A 2,500-nucleotide genomic window follows, 5' to 3' on the forward strand; every position below is an offset into this window, starting at 1 on the left:
TGTCTCTCTCCTTCTAGTTCACCGTCTCTCTCTTCCGTATGCGCGTTCTTCTTTTCCTCCATCTCTCCCTTTCCTCTCCGACCCCCCTTCTTCTTTTCCTCCTACTCTCCCTTTCCTCTCTGCCCCCCCCCCCCCCACCTTTCCTTCTCCTCCTTCCTTCCTTCCCTTTTCCAACTCCATCGCTCTCCCTCTTATCCAATCCCTCGCCTCATCTTCTTCCTCTCCGCCACCTCTCTCCCTCTTATCCAATCCCTCACCTCTTCTTCTCCCTGCCCTTATCCGCCATTCCTCTCCCTCTTATTCAACCCTGTCCTTCTACGCCCTTTCTCTCCCTCTTATCCAATCCCTCACCTCTTCTTCTTCTCCTCCTCCAAGTTCTTCTCAGTCTCCATGTTTTCCGAGTCTCGCCTCAAGCTCCGGTTCAGGCAAACCCTCCTGTAGTCCGGGCGGGGCATCGGGCGCTGCGTCTCTGCGGCGGCGGAGCGACACACTGGCGAGGAGACGCCGGGAGGGAGAGAGACAGAGAGAGAGAGAGATAGAGAGAGGGAGAGAGAGAGAGAGAGAAAAAAAAAAAAGTTCTAGACAAGGAGAAGATACATATCGTTTTTATCTCGAGTGGTTCTTCCCCCTTCCCCTCCTCCTCTTCTTCATTGTCTTTCGTAATCGATTATCTCGTTTTCTCTCTCTATCTCTCTCCTCTTCCTCTCTCTCTCTCTCTTTCTCCTCTTCCTCTCTTTTTTTCTCTCTCCTCTTCCTCTCTCTCTCTCCTCTCCCTCTCTCTGCGTTCTTGTCGGTTTTCCCATGTCCTCTCTCCCCTCCCCCTCCCCCCTCTCTCCCGTCACTGGCTTTATCTCGAGTCCAGAAGAGATACAGCAGATGATACGGATAAGAAGGGTCTATGGGGGGGGGGGGGGGTCAGAGGGTGTTCTTCATCCCCCCTTCACTCTCCCTTCTCCCCGCCCCCCTCTCGTCAACAGCCGCTAATAAATAAATAAATAAATAAATAAATAAATAAATAAATAAATAAATAATAATAACAATAATAAAACGTGATAGATTTTTGTATGTCTTCTTGCAATACGGAGATACCCCCTCCCCCCCACGCCCTGCATCTGGTTTCGAAACTTCTTGAAGAATGCGATGAGGAAATGCACAGGCAACGTGATAAACGATAGAACGATAAGGAAAAAGGTCTTCAAAAAGGAAAAGGTAAAACGGCCACAAGAGGAAAAGAAAACATGGCCGTTTTCCTGTGCTTGCGCTCGTGGTCTTCAAAAGGTCTTCAAAAAGCTTCTCTCCTGAAAGGTGGTTGACTAGACCTCAGGAATGGCGGCTTCATAATCACAAAATCTTATTAATGAAGAATTGCAAAATGTAATAAACCACAGGCTGTAAAGAAAAACAAAATTCTTGATATTCTCCATCGGTTCTACAACAATTACGAGATATTGCAAAAAAAAAAAAAAAAAAAAAAAAAAATCTATATCTATCGGATAATAATTGGTATAAAAGGAACTTTTTCATTTGAGTAATCCCATCAAACATTATGTACTTTTGCAAAATATAATCTTCAACTTATTTGCCTGATAATATTAGCAAAATATCACTGAATCATTCACTAAAATCATTTCAATGATGGTGGAAAATAAAGAGGAAGATTCAACTCCTGCAACGGCGATTTGCGGCTGTGGGAGACGAAATAAAAATCGCTTGGTGTACAACTACTTTCGCAATTTGGAATCTAAATAACTACTATAGGTCTGCCATCTTATAACCGCGTTACTTTGTTGACATTGCAATGTAAGGCCACACCAATTTTATTTTTTTGTTTCTCGGGTTCGCCGCTCCAGTTTTTTTTTTCACTTTGAAATAAAAAATGGCTGGACCAGAAACAACTCTACAGGGGCCGGATTCACAAACATACGATCGTAACGCATTCATCAGCGGTCATTTACAATTGCGTTTACCATTCATGGCAAAGCGGGATTCATGAAGAAATTGTAATTTTGATATGCTGAGTTACAATCGTAAATCGAGTCATTCTAATGGTAGCCAACAGAGGGCTCTGGTAAAGCAATTCGACCAATCAGCGCGCGCCATACATAATCTTTTGTGTTCCTTCGGCCAATCACGTAACATGTAAACAAAACTAGACACAGCGAGATTGTTTAAATAATCGTCAGAGATAAAACACTATTCAAGCACATGTAGAAAAGAGAATATATTCATTTGATTATATCCATCATGTTGGATATATATTTACTGTATAGATACGAACCAATAAAAACACTGTTATATTAATATATTATTGTTAACTCAAACCAAAGAGACAGTCCAAACAACTTCTTATTTATATATTTTTTTATCATTGCCAGTTTATATATCAGGAAGGTAGTTTTTCTATAGCATTTGTAATAACCATATCAAGAGATTTTTTTAAACTTATTTATCGGTTCCATGCATTCTAGTATAATGTAGGCCTATAAGTTTATAAGAATTT

The 2,500-nt window shown here is 41.6% G+C and overlaps 1 protein-coding gene across 4 annotated transcripts in view; it reads right to left on the minus strand.

Moving 5' to 3' along the window:
* LOC113827221 (myogenesis-regulating glycosidase) overlaps nt 1-2,500 on the minus strand; it is a 38,619-nt gene that overhangs the window by 18,149 nt on the left and 17,970 nt on the right. The window contains exon 1 of one of the 4 annotated variants that reach the window (XM_070123883.1): nt 352-508. The exons of the other annotated variants lie outside the window; for them this stretch is intronic. Coding sequence (XP_069979984.1) covers nt 352-455 — 104 coding nt within the window. The 5' untranslated portion in view covers nt 456-508. Of the gene's footprint in view, nt 1-351; nt 509-2,500 lie in introns of those variants that run through there. 4 annotated transcript variants of the gene reach the window in all.

The sequence above is a fragment of the Penaeus vannamei genome, chromosome 7 (assembly GCF_042767895.1).
Source record: "Penaeus vannamei isolate JL-2024 chromosome 7, ASM4276789v1, whole genome shotgun sequence".
Classification (NCBI taxonomy): domain Eukaryota; kingdom Metazoa; phylum Arthropoda; class Malacostraca; order Decapoda; family Penaeidae; genus Penaeus; species Penaeus vannamei.